Raw genomic sequence first — 22970 nt, forward strand, 5'->3', positions numbered from 1 at the left:
ACAAAAATATCTGAAGTCGTCGCCCCAATACCTTCCACAAAGTCAGTTTGTGTAATTCTATATCATTATTTGACAGAATAACAAAAAAATTATCATCAAATTTATGCTCAAACTCGGGAAAAAATGCCCACACGTTGGTAGTATACGAGTCCGAATTGGGACGCCAAAGTGGCACTTTTTGCCGACATGCTGTACTTAAAAACCAAATATGCAGTCAGGACTTTGAAGTTACATTGCGATAATCCGATCCTTCCATGTACTGCATTGAGTTCACTCAGCCATCTCCTTGTACAAAACATCGTATTCATAGTAAAAATTGAGTGGAAATTTCTATGAACAGCACCTTTATTTACATTGCAAATGGTGTTAGGGGAGACAGAGTTTGCTTCGGCGATGTTGAAATTTGAATTTTACAATGAAAAACGCACGTAAAAATTTGATCTGAAAATCGCCCATATCGTGTGTAAATGTCCCTCCACCGACCTCTACACATTGAGCTAGTACAAATACAAGTCATCATTGAGCCATAACAAAAAGAAATAAAACCAAAATAATCCATTATATAGCCAAAAATTACAACCAAAACATTAGTATGGGCATTGGTACAGTCACAAGATTGCGTAAATTTGCCGACATTCAAAAATTCAACCACAAACTGCCGCCAGCAGCTTACACTGACTTAGCGGGAATTTGATGCTTACACACAAGTACAATGTGTTCCCATAGCTAAATATTTGTATTCAATAATGCACTTTGAGTCAAATTCAGTCGAAATATCCAAAGACAGTAACATAATTTATATCGCAGACCATGTTATGAGAGCCGTTAATTACTTCCACCATGTTCAAATTCAATTTTTGAGCGAAAAAATGCACATAAAATTACGATCGCTCGTCATTTCAATCGTACTCCAGATATTGTTCACTGTCATGCATTCAAAATGGCAGGCTAGCTAAACAAGGCTAATACGCATGTGTGGAACTAGTTATGGCAGCAATTTTTGCAGCAATAGCTGCCATTAAACGACAAAAAGGCGAGGGAGGTGAATGAACTTTGGCTTTCCCTCAATTGTCCTTTATACAATCGACTGTGAGGGCACTGTTCTTCCTGTCTGTATGTCCCTTTGGGTATTACCTTTGCTATGTTACTATTAGTGCATGAAGCACTGCTGCTGTCCTACACTGGAAATGATGGGGATTGCAGGTCCACAGATCAATATCACTATATATTGCATAGTCTTGCTTTGGGTTAGAATGTGTGTCTGTGTGTGTGTGTGTGTCATACATACATACATACATACATACATACATACATACATACATACATACATACATGCATGCATACATATACTCACACATAAATATATATATACATATGATCGCATTGAGCATGAAACTCGGAGTAACAACTAAGCACCTCAAGTTCCAACCAACTTACTTTGATTATTCCCGCCCTGCTTTAACCCAAGCATCGAGCACTCTTTTCTACGAGTTTGATACTATTTAATATATATATATATATACCCCTGATGAGTGAGGACTACGCACCTCACGAAACAGTTCTGTAGGGTCTATAGCATATAATTTGGTTCAAATTTTCAATACCTGTATATAATTCGCTCTGCTACCCGTATTGAGCACTTTTATGTGGTTTTATCTACATCCAGTCAATTATATATATATATATAAATATATATATATACAGGTTTTGAAAATTTGAACCAAATTATATGCTATAGACCCTACAGAACTGTTTCATGAGGTGCGTAGTCCTCACTCATCAGGGGTAGAATGGAATATAGTATCTGCGTTTCCTTACCGTTAATTTGGTTCAAATTTTCAAAACCTGTATATAATTCGCTCTACTATACTACCCGTATTGAGCACTTTTATGTGGTTTTATCTACATCCAGTCAATTATATATATATATATATATATATATATATATATATATATATATATATATATAATATATATATATATATATATATATATATATATATATATATATATATATATATATATATATATATATATATATATATATATATATATATCGATGGTATACTCTCGACCTTGACCTTGGTATGATATACCATCGACTGGTATGTCATCACACGCGCACCATCCTATTCTAATGTTTCAAAGCGATGTGATCTCTGTCTGGCAGAAAAACTATGTATCATCTACGCTGACAAATCCAATTTATTAAACAAACGATCTGAATTAATATCAAAGTGCCGACATCAAAATAGATATGTACTGACCAACTTCCACTGTGGCGCCCATATCACGTGAAATGGAACCTTAGAATTTTTGAACTTTTATAGTAGAACATCACTGACTGTACCGTTAGTCGTCCGATGATTGCGTAAGCATGAAACACTGTGTAACGGCTCCTGTGTATCTTACTTGATACTGTACTATTTTTAATAGTTATACCGCTCTACATGTATATGTATTGAGCAATGTTTGCTCCAGTATAGACATATTGTATATGTTGAGTACATATATATATATATATATTGAACAAGGTCGAGAGTATACCATCGATATATATATACTTCTTGGCCGTCACTTCCCTAAGGAGCACAAGTTACATAAAATTTTCAACAAGGGGAATGTGAAAGTGAGCTACAGTTGTATGAATAACATGGCTTCCATCATCAAAGCTCACAATACTATGATCCTTAAACGCGGAAATTAAGCTCCCATAGCGACATGCAACTGTCGTGATAAATCAACTTGCCCGCTTGAAGGGAAATGCCGATCAGATAATATCGTCTACAGGGCCCAGGTCAAAATAAACAACAGAGATACCAAATCCTACATTGGCTCAACAGAAAACAGCTTTAAAACGCGTTACGGCAACCACAAGTGTTCTTTCGCCAATAACAAATATGGAAATTGTACTGAACTTTCAAAGTGTGTCTGAAAAATAAAGGAGTCGGGCCACCAGTATTCCATCAACTGGGCTATCATTGCCCATGCAGCCGCCTACTCTAATGCCACAAAAAGGTGCAACCTGTGTCTTACAGAGAAGATGTTTATCATCAGTGCAAATAAATCAGGACTCCTTAATAAACGATCAGAACTGATTTCAAAGTGCCGCCATGAAAACAAATACATTCTTTCATTCCACCATGTCAAACCTCAACGCGCATCACATCCGGGTACCAGTTCTTCTGTGAGTTCGAATTCAATCACTTGAATTTCCGTTAAAATTTAGTCGTCCGAAGATCGCATTCAAGCGTGAAACTCTGAGTAACGGCTCCGTACCATAACTTGTGTATTTTGTGTAATACAGCTCTACTTCTTAGTATTGAGCGCTTTTCCTTCAGTTTATGACTTACCTCTTACACTGAATTAGTATATATATATATATACATATATATATATATATATATATATATATATATATATATATATATATATATATATATATATATATATATATATATATATATATATATTGAAACGCTGTTGATCGGCTTACTGTGCAGTTTATCGATATTTATTGTTCAAACGGGGAAGTACTCACTCGCACTGCTGTTCCAATCGTCAGTCTGTTCCATTTAAGACTATAACGTTGAATTAGCTGACCAACTAGTTTCTTCTCAAACCATCTCTTCTACGAGGTAACGTACCGACTTGGATTGTGTTGAGTAGAACTCACAACGAAACATACATATCTGGTTCAACGAACGCCAAGCTAACCACATGACCAATCTCCGTCTCCACCTCCCGAGCTGGGCTAAAACCCCAACTTAAATACATTTCAAAGTTTACACAAAATCTTAGAGTATGACGTATACTTAAGTCTTACGAAAGACATCATCTGAGATCTAATATCCAATCACCTTCCCTAGATTAGTAATACAAGTTCATATCTCAAAGACCATAAAATAGTCATGTCATAATAAAATTTGTTGACAGTTCAATCGTACCTGGTACGAAATAGCGATGTTGAGATGTCAAGGACCTATGTTGTTACGCAACGGAATGTCACAGTGACTGTATGTACAAAGTTTAAATGCTTTTTGACTTCAATTTAGAGTTCATAATGAAAATTTACCAAAATGTCCTGAATGGATGTATTTTAGATCTGTGACTCGTAACACAGCGCCCACCTTCACTGTGAAGCGCCCTCGCTTCAACATAAATGATTGACATCTCTCCTTGCGAAAAATAACATACCATCTTGCCTAACTAAGACAATATAAAGTAAAGAAAGTGGAGTGTTAAAAAAATGAATCTAAAATTCATATGCAATACTTGAAATGCAATACTAGAGTAGTAATGCAACGTTGTTGTAAATCAAAATTGAATCAGTTATTATGTGACCGAGCAAAATTAAATAAAGTGAAAATAAATTGCGTATGATACAATGGAACCATACAAATAAATCGGAAAGTAGTAAAGTGCCTTACTGCAAATCACCAGATAAGTTAAAAAGTATCATAATCAAAAATAACTCCAACTTTGACAAAATATTCTAATAATTACGTTGAACTAATGAAAAACAGTCAAAATTAATGATTTGAATAAATCTCAGATCAAATTCGAAATGAGTAATTGTTGCTCCGGTATATGTAATAATATATGTAAAGGGAGTCGAATAAAAGAATAAAATGTAAACATATCATACCTAGCAAGCTATTATATAAATATTATATAAATATCCTAAACAATAGTCACAGTCAACGTCAATCACTACGTCATTACTAGTAAATACATATCTATATCACACAAAGTAATGTGCAAATGTCAATGGACTGCATGTGTCAACCCATAAACACTCTGTAAATAACCTATTGAGTGTCAGAGGGCCTTATCGCAATATGTATTTTGTAATACTACATAACCCACTTCACTGTGTGTCACATAATATGTATCATTCTTGAGAAGAGTAAACAAACGTAAACTAACCAAGCTACAGAAAGAATGCATGCTTGTCCCTAGGTAAACAATAAAACATTGTCCTGCGTCCAGGACTGGAGTGGTTTGCCAAGGAACCTTCTGACTGTAAGTCGGTAGTACTCTAAAACAGTCGAAAATGTAAACTTTAACTTAACTCAAAACTAGATATACCTGTCAGCATGTAATTGAAACACATCCGCTATCAATGAAGGAAGATGCTTCACCGGAATGGCCGTGCTATTGATGGAGACCTTTTGTAATCAAGTCTATTAATATGTAACCAATGACTTGTATAAGTAATGATAATATTTTGTAGTTTCTAAACTCTCCAAGATGGCACATGAAAGTGGTGAAACGTTTTGCATACGATGTGTTATATTCAAATTTGACAAGTATATAAGGCGTAATTTAGCTGAAAACCCACTCAACTTTGCAATTCAGATGCCTACAATTTAATACAGTCGACATGTTCGAATCATGGACGCCATCTTGCCATATTACACTTCATGCATACGCATTTGTCTTCTTTCAATTCTCTCACGGAATTGAACTTCGTAAAGGTATAACTCAATTGAAATGTAGACGCACTAGAGCCAAAGGGAAGATCTAAAAAATATATAGTATTTGTATACTCACCAAACGTTTAGGATTTGGTCTGCTCGACCCGCTAATTTGGGCAGACTAGAACGAGTATATTAAGCATCTGACGCTGAATATGATGCTCAATATGACGCTAGCTGAATCTGAATCTGAATCTGACGCCAACTTCATACTCGTCAGACTAGACGCAATATCATAGAACCATTGACAGCGACCGGCCGCTGAGGGCAGCCTTCCGAGTTTACTCAAATTAATATAGCGTAATTATATTAATTCATATATTGTCTTAACAGTTTAAAGTACATGAACAAATGTATTTTCTTATGTTTGATGAATATACAAATTTTTATTGAAATTGAAGTATGGAGTCTTAAAATATTGCTTAATTATTTGATTTCATTGATATGCAAATTTCTCTAATTAAACATTAACCGATCTGGCTCAAAACCTAATCAGGTCTAGCTATAGGTCTACTAAGAGGTCACAGGTAACCTTACAGACATATAGGTCTACTAAGAGGTCACAGGTAACCTTACAGACATATAGGTCTACTAAGAGGTCACAGATAACCTTACAGACATATAAGTCTACTAAGAGGTCACAGATAACCTTACAGACATATAGGTCTACTAAGAGGTCACAGGTAACCTTACGGACATTTAAGTCTACTAAGAGGTCACAGATAACCTTACAGACATATAGGTCTACTAAGAGGTCACAGGTAACCTTACAGACATATAGGTCTACTAAGAGGTCACAGGTAACCTTACAGACATATAAGTCTACTAAGAGGTCACAGGTAACCTTACAGACATATAGGTCTAAGAGGTCACAGGTAACCTTACGGACATATAAGTCTACTAAGAGGTCACAGATAACCTTACAGACATATAGGTCTACTAAGAGGTCACAGGTAACCTTACAGACATATAGGTCTACTAAGAGGTCACAGATAACCTTACAGACATATAAGTCTACTAAGTGGTCACAGGTAACCTTACAGACATATAGGTCTACTAAGAGGTCACAGATAACCTTACAGACATATGAGTCTACTAAGAGGTCACAGGTAACCTTACGGACATATAGGTCTACTAAGAGGTCACAGGTAACCTTACAGACATATAGGTCTACTAAGAGGTCACAGGTAACCAAGTGGACATATAAGTCTACTAAGAGGTCACAGGTAACCTTACAGACATATAGGTCTACTAAGAGGCCACAGGTAACCTTACAGACATATAGGTCTACTAAGAGGTCACAGGTAACCTTACAGACATATAAGTCTACTAAGAGGTCACAGGTAACCTTACAGACATATAGGTCTACTAAGAGGTCACAGGTAACCTTACAGACATATAGGTCTACTAAGAGGTCACAGGTAACCTTACAGACATATAGGTCTACTAAGAGGTCACAGGTAACCTTACAGACATATAGGTCTACTAAGAGGTCACAGGTAACCTTACGGACATATAAGTCTACTAAGAGGTCACAGATAACCTTACAGACATATAGGTCTACTAAGAGGTCACAGGTGACCTTACAGACATATGAGTCTACTAAGTGGTCACAGGTGACCTTACGGACATATAGGTCTACTAAGAGGTCACAAGTAACCAAGTGGACATATAAGTCTACTAAGAGGTCACAGGTGACCTAGTGGACATATTAGTCTACTATGGAGTCACAGGTTCCTGGAACTTTGTAATGCCCCTCCCCTGTCTTTGTTCAAAAAATGTCTTTAGCGGATTATGTATGTGTAAATTTTAATATGTTAGCAGATTATGTATGATTGTGTAAATTTTAATATGTTAGTGGATTATGTATGTGTTAAATCCAGAGTAGCTCTGGGTCACCAGGGGCCACAGGTATACATACACCATCACACACGCCAAGACAACAGGCACACACACAACTTGGTGTTTGGGTCAAGTAGGGAGTAGTTTATTGAAAGAGAACAAAACTAATAATATCCAGTCCTCTCTCAAAACTGAGCACAGGTGTCAGCATACTGAAAGGGAGAGGACTGGTCCATTGTACAAATACTCTAAACTACAATAAATGCTAAAACTAAACTTTCTATAAACTACACTAATTACTCCCTACTAAAAGAATTCAAATCAAATACAAACTATCCAGAACCCCGTAGGGAGGATAAGCAGGTAAAGCAGCAACAGTCAGTCATACAGTAGTAAAACAATTGAGAAAAGAATACACAGCAATGTAAACAAAGCAAAATAAAGCGTACATAACTAATAAAAGTAAAAATATCTTGCAATGGGTGGAGATGGGTGGGAGCGAAAAGCCAGCTGCTCTAGAATAAAAAATGCTGCTTGCAATGCTGCTGCTGGACGCTGACTGAAATACATTTCAAAATAAAGTCACAGGTCAACTCTGTTGACAAAGATAAGGCTAATCCTTAAACACTGAAAACTATTGGATGGTTGAGTATATATACAGACAGGCTGTGCTACCCTGGATTTAAAACACGTTAAAAATTAACTTGGCCTTAAATCCAGAGTAGCTCTGGGTCACCAGGGGCCACAGGTATACATACACCATCACACACGCCAAGACAACAGGCACACACACAACTTGGTGTTTGGGTCAAGTAGGGAGTAGTTTATTGAAAGAGAACAAAACTAATAATATCCAGTCCTCTCTCAAAACTGAGCACAGGTGTCAGCATACTGAAAGGGAGAGGACTGGTCCATTGTACAAATACTCTAAACTACAATAAATGCTAAAACTAAACTTTCTATAAACTACACTAATTACTCCCAAGGACCCAAACACCGTAGAAGTGGAGAGAGTAAAGTAGAAATTAGGAAAGGTGAGAAGGTAGTTGAGAGGCAAACTGGACGGAGGATTTAAGACGCAAGGGCAGGGACGGATGTAAATATTTACGAAAGGAATCACTCTTCCAGTCACCTAGCAATTTGATTAATTCATTTGGGAGTCCACACTGTAAGGCCCAGGAGGCCCCCCCTCGACGAAAACTATGAGTGGAGTAATGGTGAACATCAGGGACCAAAGTCGTTAATAATTGCGTTAGACGGCGAGTGAAGTAAGGGGCTGAAAGTGGGGATTGAGGTGAAGAGGAGGGCAGGGGGAAGGCCGGTCCCGCTAGGGGGGTGGGAGAAAGTGTGAATGCAGATATAACTGCCGTCACTGGGCATAGAGGGTGAGGGGAGAGGATAGGGAGAGGAATGATGAATTGTCTGTCTTTAGTCTGAATAGTTTTCGACCAACGAACACGTAAACCAATACCCCAGGAGAAAGCTAAACAGTCAGAACGGGTCAGGTGGCGGGACGGGTCAAAGTTTGAGTCAGACATGGGTAACACATTGGACTTACGGAGCAGACCAAAGAAAAGCACAAGGCAGACAGCCCAGAAAACAATATCTAGAGGAATAGAGAGGTTCAGTTGTTCCCGGATGCCCAACAAGAGAGTGGGGGTAATAGGGAGCTTGCGACAAACAGCAGTCCCCTTACAACGTGCCATACCTTTCAGGAGAGATGACAATTGCCAATTACCAGACACTGGGTTTGGGTGACCACATTCAATGTGGAGGAGGCGGACAATGTTGAGGTACTGTTTAATGGAAGAGACGGCAAGGCACCGAGAAAGGTAAGCAGCATAGCGACATAGGACCGTGCTATCGACAGGGACAGGGGTGTAACCAAAGGTTAAGCAGAAAGCTAGGTAGGATCGACGATGAACAGAGTATGTGGCTTTTGTGGAGGAGGCGAATGCCTGTCCACGATAGTAGGAGACTGCCATGTCAAGGTCCCCTTCCAGCTTCTGGAGCCCAGTATCTGGGGAAGAAGGACAGAGAGGACAGCATCAGACATATGATTAGAAAAAGAAGAAATGAATAAGGGTGGGGAGACAAGTCCCGACTGGGACTGGAGGAGAGTAAATAAACGCAACCACTGGCCTGGTTGGTGAAGCCGGGATATAGCATCCGGAGGCACATTAGATTTACCTAGGATATGTAAAGCTTTAACATGAAAATTAAAACAGACAGACAACCAGAAGAGTTCCCGAAGGGCGGACATCACGAGGGGGTGCCTAGATGTCCCGGAATTGATATTGGCCATAGCCACCTGACTATCAGTCAGGAAAAGAACTGTCTGATTTGCCCAACAGGGGGCCCACCGACGAGCAGCTAGCAAAACAGATAGGGCTTCCTTATGGTTGATATGTAGGGACTCTGCAGAAGGCCAGTCACAGTCCCAGCGTGTGTACTGCCAGTCCCCCCTGTAGTAGATACCAGAGGCCAAATTACAGGCATCCATATGTACATCAGTGATGGGGCGGGGATCAATAAATTTATGGGTGCCATTGAACACATGGAGGTAACGAAGCCACCAAGCAATATCCAGATGAAAATCCTCAGACAAAAGAAGCTTGTGGGATGGTTTGCATAACTTATTCATGTTATCAAGCACACGGCGGAGGAAAGTTCTACCTCCTTTGACAACACGGCAGGCCCAGGCAAGTTTACCAGCAAGCGATTGTAATTGGCGGCGGGAAGCACGTTTACGGGAAGAAAATTCCAGCAAGAGGAGGTGAAGCTCATTGAGCTTAGCAGGCGGCAATTGTAAGGTAAGGGATACAGTGTCAATATCAATACCCAGAAAGGTGAGTTTCTGAGAGGGGCCAACAACTTTGTTCCAAGCAATATAAAACCCAAGTTTACGGAGCAGGCGAAGGAGAGTATTGAGAGCAGCTACACATGACTGGTAATCATCAGCGATGATTAAGAAATCATCGAGATATACCACTAGGGCATTGTAATTACGTCGGGCCATCATTCGACGGACACTCTGAGTTATCCTATGAAAAACATGTGGGGCTTTACGGGCACCAAAGGGGAGGCGGGTATCATACATGAAAGTGGGGTCACTGTCACCTGAAAAAGTCCATTGGAGGCCTGTGGCAGGGAAATTGGAGGGATGGATTTTAACAGAACAATAAGCAGACTTAAGGTCCACTTTGGCCATATAGCAACCCTCAGAAAGTAGACTGACAGCATCATCAATGGTTTGGTATTGAAAGGAATCAAGGGAGGCATAATCATTTACTGACTTACCAATCGGTTGACTGCAGTCATGGATGAGTCTGATATCAGGCGAATTGGGCTTAGGGATGGCACCAAGGGCACTGACTATAGTGGGTTTGTCTTTGGTGACAACATAATGGCCTTCAGCAATTTCATTATGAATTTGTTTCTCAACTTTGGTACGATTATGGGCAGTAGCTGAGCGATAGTTGGCAGTAAGGGTAGGTTGAATATTAGCATTGTGATCGATAATGTGAAACCCATTGACTATACTATCTAGTAAAAATTCCTTATCTGGGTCATTGACAAGCTCTTGCTGCCAAGCTGCAGGGATTAAGCCAGAAGAGGGAATGGGTTTGGGAAGAGACATTGACACTATGGGGGTATCTAGTTTTTTGGGGCAAACCGTTCATGGTCGACTTTGGAATGGGATTTTCGGCATGAGGGTTCTAGGCAGACGTGAGCATACGTACAACGGGGCCCAAATTTACAAGCCCCCTTATTGAAACCAATGCAAATTGGTCTGCCAGAGGTAGAATCAATAGGGGCAGAAGGACGAGATAGGGAGGATTTGGTGAAGGTAGTTGACCTGGTGGAAGAGGGAAGAAAAGTGGAGGATTTCTCCCGCAACATAACAGTAGTAAGATGTGGGATATCACTACCCCATTGAAATGAATATTGTGCCTGTAGTTGCCTATATTGGCGGTCAAACAGGAGAACACTTGTCCAAGTAAATCGGTCTGCCAGCTGGGAAATTTTGTCAGTTTAGGCAAGATAACTCAGGACACTTTTGGTATTTAGGGTGTCAGATTGTATAAGTCGAAATAAGATACGAGCATTGGCTCCAGACCATTGACTTGGGGAGACATTCTCCAGTTTGACCTTTTTTGAACCCTGTTCCATTATAAGTTTGGAGCCATCAGGAGCAACGTTAATTATATGTTGCTCTGATGACACCCCTGTCATAGAAATAAAATCAATGATATCTAAACACTTCTCACCTTTAGTGTGAATATTACTCATATACACAAGAGGGTCTAGATCCACCCTAGCAAATGGAGACGAGTGTGAAAGCCTAGTATTAAAAGAATTAGAGTCATTGTTCGTGTGAAATTGTTTATCAAGCAGAGCATCGAGAGACGTCGCGTTACGGGTGGTGGTCGATTGAGGATCCAGTGAAGCTAGTAGATGCCTGAGATCAGCTCCTCCTTCGATGTTACCGTGCGTGGTGGAACTCCCATCGGCCGTTGTCATGTTGTTATTGGGCGCCGCCATGTTGTTGGTTGTTGTTCCTTGTGCGCATGCCCTGTGAGTCTGCCCGGAAGCACTGGAGGATGCTGGGTGCTGAGTCTGTGAGGCCGTAGTGTTGAGACCCGGATTGGTGACCTGCTTCGTGGGGGGTCTGCTTATCTCAGCCACTGCTGCAGCGAGAAGGCGACGTTGAGCCAAAGGTTCAATCTTCATTGTTGTTATGTCGTCCTCCTTGATGAGTCGAATGGACGCCATGGATGTGAAGCCAAAAACCACCAGTCTATCCAGCGTGAACGTCCCGAGGTCTGAGTTGGACGCCCACTGCTGAACGTCGAGGGGCACATCGGTCCGTACTTCAGAGATCAGGTTACGTCGCTCCGGAGTGGAAAATAAGTCCGCCGATGACGGGAACAGCGGGATTGACCCAAACTCTGAGTCAATCGACATTGTGCTTGTTGTAAATAGTGGCAATGTAATGATACGACGATGGTACAGTGCAGCAGTCTGAATGGCAGTAGAAACAGTGTGGCGTGTATAGCGTCCACACAAAGAAGCGAAAAGCCAGCTGCTCTAGAATAAAAAATGCTGCTTGCAATGCTGCTGCTGGACGCTGACTGAAATACATTTCAAAATAAAGTCACAGGTCAACTCTGTTGACAAAGATAAGGCTAATCCTTAAACACTGAAAACTATTGGATGGTTGAGTATATATACAGACAGGCTGTGCTACCCTGGATTTAAAACACGTTAAAAATTAACTTGGCCTAAATTTTAATATGTTAGTGGATTATGTATGTGTAAATTTTAATATGTTAGTGGATTATGTATGTGTAAATTTTAATATGTTAGTGGATTATGTATGTGTAAATTATAATATGTTAGTGGATTATGTATGTGTAAATTATAATATGTTAGTGGATTATGTATGTGTCAATTTTAATATGTTAGTGGATCATGTATGTGTCAATTTTAATATGTTAGTGGATTATGTATGTGTAAATTATAATATGTTAGTGGATTATCTATGTGTCAATTTTAATATGTTAGTGGATTATGTATGTGTAAATTTTAATATGTTTAATAGTGGATTATGTATGTGTAAATTTTCATATGTTAGTGGATTATGTATGTGTAAATTTTAATATGTTAGTGGATTATGTATGTGTAAATTTTAATATGTTAGCGGATTATGTATGTGTAAATTTTGATATGTTTAATAGTGGATTATGTATGTGTAAATTTTAATATGTTAGTGGATTATGTATGTGTAAATTTTAATATGTTAGCGGATTATGTATGTGTAAATTTTAATATGTTTAATAGTGGATTATGTAAGTGTAAATTTTAATATGTTAGCGGATTATGTATGTGTAAATTTTAATATGTTAGTGGATTATGTATGTGTAAATTATAATATGTTAGCGGATTATGTATGTGTCAATTTTAATATGTTAGTGGATTATGTATGTGTCAATTTTAATATGTTAGTGGATCATGTATGAGTCAATTTTAATATGTTAGTGGATTATGTATGTGTCAATTATAATATGTTAGTGGATTATCTATGTGTCAATTTTAATATGTTAGTGGATTATGTATGTGTAAATTTTAATATGTTTAATAGTGGATTATGTATGTGTAAATTATAATATGTTAGCGGATTATGTATGCGTAAATTTTAATATGTTATCTCCAATGTAAGCAGCCGTGAGTAGCATGCATTACATAGAATGTGCATGGTACACGTAACATGATACTAAAGGAAATGTTGATCCAATACTTGTAACATGATACTTATATAAGGTATGTTGGATCCAATACTTGTAACTTGACCCTTATATAAGGTATGTTGGATCCGATACTTGTAACATGATACTAAAGGTATGTTGGATCCTATACTTGTAACATGATACTAAAGGTATGTTGGATCCAATACCTGTAACATGATACTAAAGGTATGTTGGATCCAATACTTGTAACATGATACTAAAGGTATGTTGAATCCAATACTTGTAACATGATACTAAAGGTATGTTGGATCCAATACTTGTAACATTATACTTATATAAGGTATGTTGGATCCAATACTTGTAACATGATACTAAAGGTATGTTGGATCCAATACTTGTAACATGATACTAAAGGTATGTTGGATCCAATACTTGTAACATTATACTTATATAAGGTATGTTGGATCCAATACCTGTAACATGATACTAAAGGTATGTTGGATCCAATACTTGTAACATGATACTAAAGGTATGTTGGATCCAATACTTGTAACATGATACTAAAGGTATGTTGGATCCAATACTTGTAACATGATACTAATGGTATGTTGGATCCAATACTTGTAACTTGATACTTATATAAGGTATGTTGGATCCTATACTTGTAACATGATACTAAAGGTATGTTGGATCCAATACTTGTAACATGATACTAAAGGTATGTTGAATCCAATACTTGTAACTTGATACTTATATAAGGTATATTGGATCCAATACTTGTAATATGATACTTATATAAGGTATGTTGGATCCTATACTTGTAACATGATACTAAAGGTATGTTGGATCCAATACTTGTAACATGATACTAAAGGTATGTTGGATCCAATACTTGTAACATGATACTAAAGGTATGTTGGATCCAATACTTGTAACATTATACTTATATAAGGTATGTTGGATCCAATACTTGTAACATGATACTAAAGGTATGTTGGATCCAATACTTGTAACATGATACTAAAGGTATGTTGGATCCTATACTTGTAACTTGACACTTATATAAGGTATGTTGATTTTGAAACTTAGACATATCTCAAGGCTAATCATACTCATCATTTTGTTTACAGTTTCCATGGGTACTTCATGACTACACAGGAGATACACTAGACCTAGATAATCCTGACGTTTATAGAGATCTATCTAAACCTATCGGTGTAGTCAATCCTAAAAATGTAGAAGAAGTCTCCAGCAAGTATGTATTTATTGTTTTCAAGTCACATTTTACATGACTTTCAGGGTTAAAACTGATCAGTTTTTACCCATTGTTATATCTCAAGGAAACCATGGTTAACACATTCAAACAAAAGAAACTACAAAAAGTTCATTATACATTCTCAGCTTATTTGTCAGTGAGAGTAAAATTATGATCATGACATGATTTCATTCACTTTCATATAAACTTAAACTTATTCCATGCCTCCCCTCCCTTCCCATGTTAAGGGTTGAGATGGTTCTCTCTCTCTCTGTCTCTGTCTCTCTCTGTCTCTGTCTCTGTCTCTGTCTCTGTCGAGATCTCCCTCCCCCTCTCTCTCTCTCTCTCTCTCTCTCTCTCTCTCTCTCTCTCTCTCTCTCTCTCTCTCTCTCTCTCTCTCTCTCTCTCTCTCTCTCTCTCTCTCTCTCTCTCTCTCTCTCTCTCTCTCTCTCTCTCTCTCTCTCTATGGTTTAGACCTTGATATTTCAACACAAGTAGAATTTTAATACTTTTGAATTATTTACAGGTATGAAAATTTTGAAGATCCATCAGGGTTTATAGATAAATTTCATTATGGTACTCACTACTCCAATGGTCCTGGTGTTATGCATTATATGGTTAGAATGGAACCATTTGCATCACTACACATACAATTACAAAGTGGAAGGTAAGTCATGTCAGTGTCTTTGTGGATCTCTCTCTCTCTCTCTCTCTCTCTCTCTCTCTCTCTCTCTCTCTCTCTCTCTCTCTCTCTCTCTCTCTCTCTCTCTCTCTCTCTCTCTCTCTCTCTCTCTCTTTCTCACTACAGCTATATCAGCTTAATCTTTTAAAGACCTAGTTGAAATTAGGATTACTAATTGACATGAAAAACAATCTGATTGATTGATTGATTGATTGATTGATTGATTGATTGATTGATTGATTGATTGATTGATTGATTGATTGATTGATTGATTGATTGATTGATTGATTGATTGATTGATTGATTGATTGATTGATTGATTGATAGAAAACTTTGGGCCTAAACTAAAGAATGATAGATTGATAGAAAACTTTGATCCTAAACTAAAGAATGATAGATTGATAGAAAACTTTGGTCCTAAACAAAAGAATGATAGATTGATAGAAAACTTTGGTCCTGAACTAAAGAATGAAAGATTTAGTTACAGTAATGCAAGAACCAGGGATTGAATCATGGGCCTTGAAGTCAGACCATAAATATAGAAATTGTTGTGGTTTTTTTTACCAGGTTTGACTGTGCTGATAGACAGTTCCATTCCATACCCAATACGTGGCAGTCACTCATGGATAACCCAAATGATGTCAAGGAACTCATCCCAGAATTTTTCTACCTTCCTGAATTCCTGGAAAACATGAATGGTAAATGTTGGATTGTTATCCCAGCTATTGAAAGAATGAATGAATGAATGAATGAATGAATGGATGGACGGATGGATGGATGGATGGATGGATGGATGGATTAATGAATGGATGAATGAATGAATGAATGAATGAATGAATGAATGAATGAAATTTCTTTCACCAAAAATAATATAATAACACTGACTTTCAAGGAACATGCATATGATACAAAATGGATACAAATGCGTGCACACACACAAATACACACACATACACACACACACACACGCACATGCATGCACTTCTATATACATAACTCAATAATGTAAAGTGCTCAAAATACAAGGAGGATAAAAGAAAATAGTTAATAATTAAAACAAAATGTACTCAATCCCATAAACACACACACAGTGATATATATACAGTACATAATTATACATGTACACACATAACTCAATAATGAAAAGTGCTTATAATACAAGGACAGTGCAGATGAAGTGGGAAGCAATACAAAAAACAAGCAATGAAGTAATGTAACATTATCCCAGACATTGGTCACATTTTCTTAGACATTGGAACATTATCCCAGACACTTGAACATTATTCCCAGACATTGGAACATTATCCCAGACACTGGAACATTATCCCCAGACACTGGCTCATTATCTCAGACATTGGAACATTATCCCAGACATTGGAACATTATCCCAGACATTGGAACATTATTCCCAGACACTGGAACATTATTTCAGACACTGGAACATTACTCCAGACATTGGAACATTACTCCAGACATTGGAACATTATCCCAGACATTGGAACATTATCCCAGACATTGGAACATTATCCCAGAAATGGAAACATTATTCCCAGACATTGGAACATTATCCCAGACATTGGAACATTATTCCCAGACATTGGAACATTATCCCAGACACTGGAACATTATCCCAGACATTGGAACATTATCCCAGACACTGGAACATTATCCCAGACATTGGGACATTATCCCAGACATTGGAACATTATTCCCAGACACTGGAACATTATCCCAGATACTGGAACATTATCCCAGAAATGGAAACATTATTCCCAGACATTGGAACATTATCCCCAGACATTGGAACATTATTCCAGACATTGGAACATTATCCCAGAAATGGAAACATTATTCCCAGACATTGGAACATTATTCCAGACATTGGAACATGTTACACTTGACTGTGTGTGTGTGTGTGTCCCTGTGTCTGTGTGTGTGTGTGTGTGTGTGTAAACTTTAAAGTCAAAAACTACTGGACAGATTGCCATGATATTTGGTGGGTATATTACCTTGGATGTCTAGTTGGGTAATTGTTCAAATCAAAATGGTCTTACCACCGATGTGTAATTTGGGTCAAAATATGTTATTTTTCATCAAAAACTCTAAGTACTGGGCAGATTTGGGCGTACATTTGGTGGAAATGTTCTTGGGGGTGTGTCGATCAAGAATTGTTCATGATGTGGTGATTCCGTCATCAGGACTGTGCCAATTGGGTCTAAAAATGTGTCTTTATGGTCAAAAGTCTGTAATTCCAAAACTACAGAGCAGATTGGGCTGAAATTTGGTAGGAGTACCCGGTACTCTTAGGGGTGTTCAGTATGGGGGCCCGTTCTGATCACAATTATGTACTACCGGGTAATAATAAAACTACTGCTGTAATTAATATTATGTATTCCTTGAATTAATTTTATGCATTCCTGGAATTAATTTCATGTTGTCTAGAATTAATTTATGTATGCCCCGAATTAATTTTATGTATGTGCCGAATTATTTTTATTTATGTCACGAATTAATTTTATGTATGTGCTAAATTATTTTTATATGTATGTGCCGAATTATTTTTATTTGTCCTGAATTAATTTTTTGTATGTGCTGAATTAATTTTGTGTATGTCCCGAATTAATTTTGTGTATGTGCTGAATTTATTTTGTGTATGTCAAGGATCCTCCTTGATTCCTTTCACGAATGACAAGCCGCCGAGCACCACTATGGGCCGCCATTTTGAATAAGAAATCTCGCGCAAAGGATTGTAGGGCCAAAATTAATTCGCGCAAAGGATTGTAGGGCCAAAATTAATTCGACACATCACAAAATTAATTCAGCACATACACAAAATTAATTCGGCACATACATAAAATTAATTCAGCACATACACAAAATTAATTCAGCACATACACAAAATTAATACTAGACAACATGAAATTAATTCCAGGAATACATAAAATTAATTCTAGACTACCTAAAATTAAGACCAGTATATAAAATTAATCAAAACACATTTAATTAATTCAAGGAATACATAATATTAATTGCAGTTAATATAAAAATTGATTCTATTCGACATGAAATTAATTTAAAACACATTTAATTAATTCAAGGAGTGCATAATATTAATTGCAGTCATTATAAAAATTAATTCTAGACTACATTAAATTAATTCTAGCACACTACATAATTGTGACCAGAACGGGCCCCCATAGTTCAATTTTATGAATTGTTCATGACGTGATGGTTCCATCAATGAGATGTCTCAAAATGTGTCTTTTTGGTAAAAATCTATGCCCATAACAGTAGCCATATAGCGGTGTACATTTTAATGATAATAACAGACATAATATAACAGGTATAATATGCCTAGCAAAAAGACCACGCCCATGGCAACAGCCAAATACAGTTGTTCTATAATGCCATTGGCATGATTTTTTTACAATGATATGACAGTGGAAACCAAGCTTTCAGCTAGCTAAGATAGACACAAACTAAAACCATTATTGTTAGTCCGATGGACCGATTTTTTTCAAACTTGGTACAAGGGCAACATACAATGGCATACATATGCACGTCAATTTGTTTCATGATACAATCCAATTTGGCCGCCTAGCAGCCATTTTGTTTGCAAATTTTCCCTGTCTATAAAGCCATAACTCAGGCATGCTTTAACAGATCTCATTCAAAATTGGTATTAGGACAGTGTTCTATGACATACATATGCATAGTCATTGTTGTCATGATACGATCCAATATGGCCGCCGAGCAGCCATTTGGTTTGCGAATTTTCCATGTCCAAAGCCATAACTCAGACCCGTACCCGTACCCGACCCATCCTTTATTGTTGAATGGCTTTTTCCATCACGTTATCTTGAAGAGTAGGCATGTTCCATGTCCAACGGGGAGACACAACATGAGTAGGCTGTTCCATGTCCAATGAGCAGACACAACATATCTAAGTCTGTTTGATTTAGGTTCACAAGTGTTGTCGTGTGATCAGTGTAGTGATATCAAGAAAATGACAACATAAACTGCCAGTTCCTTAAAACCCAATCATAGCGGGGACTATGTCATTCTCAATGACTTGTTACATGTTAATATAAACTATTTAATTGGACTCACAGTAGGGTGGCATTTCTGATGACTTCCATGGTCTTGCAGTGTACATTTTTGGGAACTTCCAGTGTTTACACTATCTTGATACAGGTGATTATATCTGCACAAAACTTAAAGGCACTGTTAGCTTGTGTAATCTATTACATTGAATAATAATTATATTTTGCTTGTGTCTATCTCATTAAGCCAAAAACTGAATTTCAGCAGTAGTAAGTTGAGTGCTGGAAAGTTGAAATTTATGTACTGTATAAATTTTGTTTTACAGACTTTGACCTTGGTAAGTTACAGACTGGTGAGAATGTATTAGACGTAGTCTTACCAAACTGGGCCAACTCGGCTAATGATTTTATCTATAAACATCGCATGGCATTGGTAAGTTAAAACATATTGTGAGATATTGAGAAATAAGGAGTATACAAAACATACTCTGTACCAGAAAAGATTTTCTATATATAGGGCCATCTAAAGATACCCTTTACAGAAAGTATAATGTCTTGTTGTAATCATTAATAATAAAAGCCACAATTATTCTTTGATGTGGATTCTATACCAAATGATTTATTTATTAGTTCCAGGGTGCCCTCTAGAGGGCAACCTGGAACTAGTGTTTTACTAAGAGTTCTTACTTTCTATCCACTTTCGGTTTACAACTCTATAGGGGGTCCCCACGCAGTTTTCTTCCGGATTTCCCAGCATACATTGCGGCAAACGCGAGTCGTGTGGGACCCCAACCTCCGTCGCTATTTGCGTAAGCTAAAAACTTTTGATAGCTGACAATATCGTGTTGGAGGTGGTACTGTACTAAAAGTTGTGGAGTTGAGGGGTTGTGTTTAAATGCTGAGGCCAAAGGTTAAGTGTTTACGCATTCAAATTTCAATGATTCATATTTTGGTTGCTTTGATCGTAACACAAATTTGAAAACACGAAAATTGTTTTTAACGGATAGCAAAATATTTCATCATGTGGGACACATTACTCAGTTTTTGACAGTATTAGGTAAATTGACTGCAAACTAAATTCACAAGTGCAAGTCAAAACTACATGTACGGAAAGTATGGTACTTCCAGTGACCTTGCACTGTACAAGTACGCGATTTCTTGTGTTCAAGATCGTTCAATGATTTTCTATCCACACCCCTTGAAAGTATGAATGGCTAAAGCTCTTTGATGATGAATATTAAACTTGTCCTATTTACGAAATCCATCTGTATTTACCAAAAACAATCGACATAGACTCGCTAACATACAATCACACGACATGTGCTTCCATGTGTAAGCTTACTCATCCCGGGCGATCGGGCCGGTCCTTCGGGTACAGCGACTTGCTCCGAAGTCGAGCTTACTTGACTACTACTACGTGTAGCGATATACCAATCGAGTCTAGTTTTTGTCTAGTGACAAATTTGTTTGTCAATGAGGTGACTGTCGACATCAATATTATTTGAACTATCGTTTAAATATTCAATATTATTTAAACAATTCAAGACGTTTTTATCGTGTTATTCTGAGTGAAATAAATGTCAACAGCAATTTACAGAGAGGCCGAGATACGTACTGTGGACAGTGGCATGTACATCATGTCAGCAAAGACATGACTACCAAAAACTAACTAATTTGACAGAAGACATGTTTATTTGTACAAAACTGTCGAATCAAAATCATGTTTTTACTATGTGCTTGTTGTTGGTACATGGTGTTGCATGTAGCATGTTTCTCTCTGACAGAGGTATCAGAGTCCTCGATGACTTTTCCTTATTTTTCTTAGATGCTAACTCAGACAGAGCCTTCATGCTTGTTGTTACCTTACTGTGCCCTGGAACTACGCTTTTGCTTGCAAATGCATACGAGTTTATTTAGTTATATATATAATAGTTTTTTATTTATTTATTTATATCAACTTTATTTGGAATGAATAGAGACTACAAACTAGAAGGTTGACAATGTTTATTAAAGTTCTATTGTTTCTAAATATAGAATGCCAATGGCTGTGGTGTTTCTAAATATAGAATGCCAATGGCTGTGGTGTTTCTAATTGTAGAATGTCAATGGCTGTGGTTTTTGTAAATATAGAATGCCAATGGCTTTGTTGTCTCTAAATATAGAATGCCAATGGCTTAGGTGTTTCTAAATATAGAATGTCAATGGCTGTGGTGTTTGTAAATATAGAATGCCAATGGCTGTGGTGTTTGTAAATATAGAATGCCAATGGCTGTGGTGTTTGTAAATATAGAATGCCAATGGCTGTGTTGTTTTTAAATATAGAATGCCAATGGCTGTGGTGTTTCTAATAGGAAATTTGCAATCCAGACTGAGCATACACAGATGCAAAGGACTATGGGATTATCTGTGGTTATAGTCATACCTAATCTGGAGCTACTGATAAAATTATCCTCCCACAATTGTCAGGGTAACTATGAATTGATTATTTGTGGTTACAAACAATCTATCAACATTGTTTACAATACTAATTGATTAGTATTTATTATCACATTTCCCATGATGCAACATTCATCATGGCGGATTTGCAAGTTCCCTATTGTAGAATGCCAATGGCTGTGGTGTTTCTAATTATAGAATGCCAATGGCTGTGGTGTTTTTAAATATAGAATGCCAATGGCTGAGGTGTTCCTAATAAAATATTCTCCGTCTCGCGGCAGATTTCGCAAATATGCCTAACAACGATTGTCAATGGGGGTCAAGCTAACAGCCTTGCCACATGGTGTACATGAAGGGCAATGCATACATCTGAAAAAAATACTCCCTTTTGTGACCATCTACAACCATAAGTTGTCATGGAAAACATTGACAGATTGAAAGCATCCGCACTAAAGAGCATGTTATGAAAATTTGGCGTGTCAATAACAAGTTATAAGAAAAATACGTCAAGGTGTCACACGGTCATTTCCGAACTGACTGTCCTTTCTGGGAATACGTTGTCAGTGCCAAACTTATACAGCATACTAGATGGCTATAATATTTCAATCTAGAAAAATGGTAATTAATGACAAGCAAAATCGAGTAGTTTTGATAATTAGCATACATGTACATGGTGGAAGCATTTCCCGTCACCAATTTTCAATAGTAGTATTTAGTACGCTATGCACACGAAGTGTCACGTAGTACTATGGTAGTAGTACACATACACCATAAGCCCTTATGTACCATTGACATTTACACAGTTGACAAATGCGGACGAAAGCTAAGTTTTACACATTTTTAGAGAACAATTGCCCCATTTTGGTCCTGGAGTGCAGAATTGAAAAGTTTAAAATTATCGAGACAGGTCAGGAAATCATAGTCGTATTCCAATTTTACCATACGTTATCTTCATACAATACCTGCCAGTCTAGTTCCTGA

At 37.5% G+C, this 22970-nt stretch overlaps 1 protein-coding gene across 2 annotated transcripts in view; it reads left to right on the top strand.

The window, feature by feature from the left end:
* Window positions 1-22970, top strand: part of LOC144451067 (neurobeachin-like protein 1) — a 312418-nt gene that overhangs the window by 244943 nt on the left and 44505 nt on the right. For both annotated transcript variants that reach the window (XM_078141830.1, XM_078141831.1), the window contains 4 exons: window positions 14704-14828; window positions 15355-15495; window positions 16078-16208; window positions 19880-19986. In XM_078141830.1, coding sequence (XP_077997956.1) covers window positions 14704-14828; window positions 15355-15495; window positions 16078-16208; window positions 19880-19986 — 504 coding nt within the window. The remainder of the gene's footprint in view (window positions 1-14703; window positions 14829-15354; window positions 15496-16077; window positions 16209-19879; window positions 19987-22970) is intronic.

Source organism: Glandiceps talaboti, chromosome 20 (genome assembly GCF_964340395.1).
Source record: "Glandiceps talaboti chromosome 20, keGlaTala1.1, whole genome shotgun sequence".
NCBI lineage: Eukaryota > Metazoa > Hemichordata > Enteropneusta > Spengelidae > Glandiceps > Glandiceps talaboti.